This window comes from Nicotiana sylvestris, chromosome 4 (assembly GCF_000393655.2).
Source record: "Nicotiana sylvestris chromosome 4, ASM39365v2, whole genome shotgun sequence".
In the NCBI taxonomy this organism is placed as follows: domain Eukaryota; kingdom Viridiplantae; phylum Streptophyta; class Magnoliopsida; order Solanales; family Solanaceae; genus Nicotiana; species Nicotiana sylvestris.
In genome coordinates this window covers 34760252-34761763 of record NC_091060.1, presented here as the reverse complement: position 1 = coordinate 34761763, position 1512 = coordinate 34760252, and the positions used below count along the sequence as shown (strand labels likewise).

At 34.8% G+C, this 1512-nt stretch overlaps 1 protein-coding gene across 1 annotated transcript; it reads right to left on the bottom strand.

Moving 5' to 3' along the window:
• Positions 1-825: 825 nt before the first annotated feature.
• On the bottom strand, positions 826-1254 carry LOC138889411 (secreted RxLR effector protein 161-like). Its single transcript, XM_070172717.1, has one exon. The coding sequence runs from the start codon at positions 1252-1254 to the stop codon at positions 826-828; it is 429 nt and encodes a 142-aa protein (XP_070028818.1).
• Between the last annotated feature and the right edge of the window lie 258 nt (positions 1255-1512).

The window sequence follows — 1512 nt, the reverse complement described above, 5'->3', positions numbered from 1 at the left end:
AGAGAAATACATATTTAATGGGTAACGTCAGCTTTAGCAGTGGTCAATTAGAGGTCTAATCAACCTGAAATTTCAGGTTTGAATGATCGGTTTATCTTTCCTAGATTTTAGGCAATTTTTTCAATTTAGAGTTCTAGGCAGACGGAACTGGTTCAAAGCTAACGGATAGAATTTTCTAGGAATTGAGCAATTGTAGGACTTCTGCTCATAATTTAAATATTTATATTATAATTGTGCAAAATATAGAAAACACACCTTAGCTTTCAGATGAACTCATACAGATGAACCAGGTTCTTCATTTATAATTCTCTTGAACATGACTCAATTAACCATAACAGAAATTTTTTTGTAAGAGATTAGTGAGTCATATTAAAACATGTCACAGGAGTATACTAATTAAAGTGTCAAGCTAAGTAAAAATTAATCTAGATATTTACACAAGTTCAGAGTTCCTAGCCAAATTTTTTTTCATTTTTTTTCATTGTGCATTCTGAGCTGGATCTATTTGGTGATCTTAATCATCCCTAATTCCAACTTGTTCCTCTCAAAGTTTTCTCTACTCAGTGCTTTAGTGAATGTGTCATCAATTTGTTTATCAGTAGCACAAAATTCTATGGAGATCAATCCTTTCTCATAGTTATCTCTTAAGAAGTGGTGTCTAACATCTATGTGCTTAGTCCTCTTATGATGAACATGGTCTTTTGTCATTCTTATAGCACTAGTGTTATCACAGAATATAGGAACGCAACCAACTTCAATGCCAAAATCCACCAGCTGCTGTTTGATCCATAGCAATTGAGCACAACAAGAGGCAACATCAACATATTAAGCCTCAACAGTGGATAAGGCCACGAGATTGTGCTTTTTAGTGGCCCATAATACAAGACATGAACCAAGAAAATGAGCCATACCTAAGGTACTTTTAATATCCACAAGGAAACCTGAATAATCAGCATCATCATACCCAACTAGATTGAAATTACTACCTTTAGGGTACCAAAAACACATATCAGTAGTGTCTTTCAAATATCTCAGTATCCTCTTGACATCAGTCAAGTGAGATTCTTTTGGATTAGCCTGAAAGCGAGCACAAAGCCCTACACTGAAAACTAGGCCAGGTCTGCTGACAGTAAGATACAAATGTGAACCAATCATACCCCTATACAACTTCTGATCAATAGATGAACCAGGTTCATCTATGTTTAATTTAGTGGCAGTTGCAATGGGGGTGTCTATTTCCTTTGATTCATCCATTTTAAACTTTTTCATCAGCTCCTTTGCATATTTCTACTGATAGATCATAGTTCCATTTGGGTTTTGTTTGATCTGTAAGCCTAAGAAAACGTTAAGCTCACCCATCATACTCATTTCAAATTCACTCCCCATTAATTTGGCAAAATCCTTACTTTGTTTATCAGTGGTGGCCCCAAAGATTATGTCATTAACATATATTTGTAACACAAGAAGATCATTACCTTTTTCCCTCAAGAATAGAGTATTTTCAATTTTACC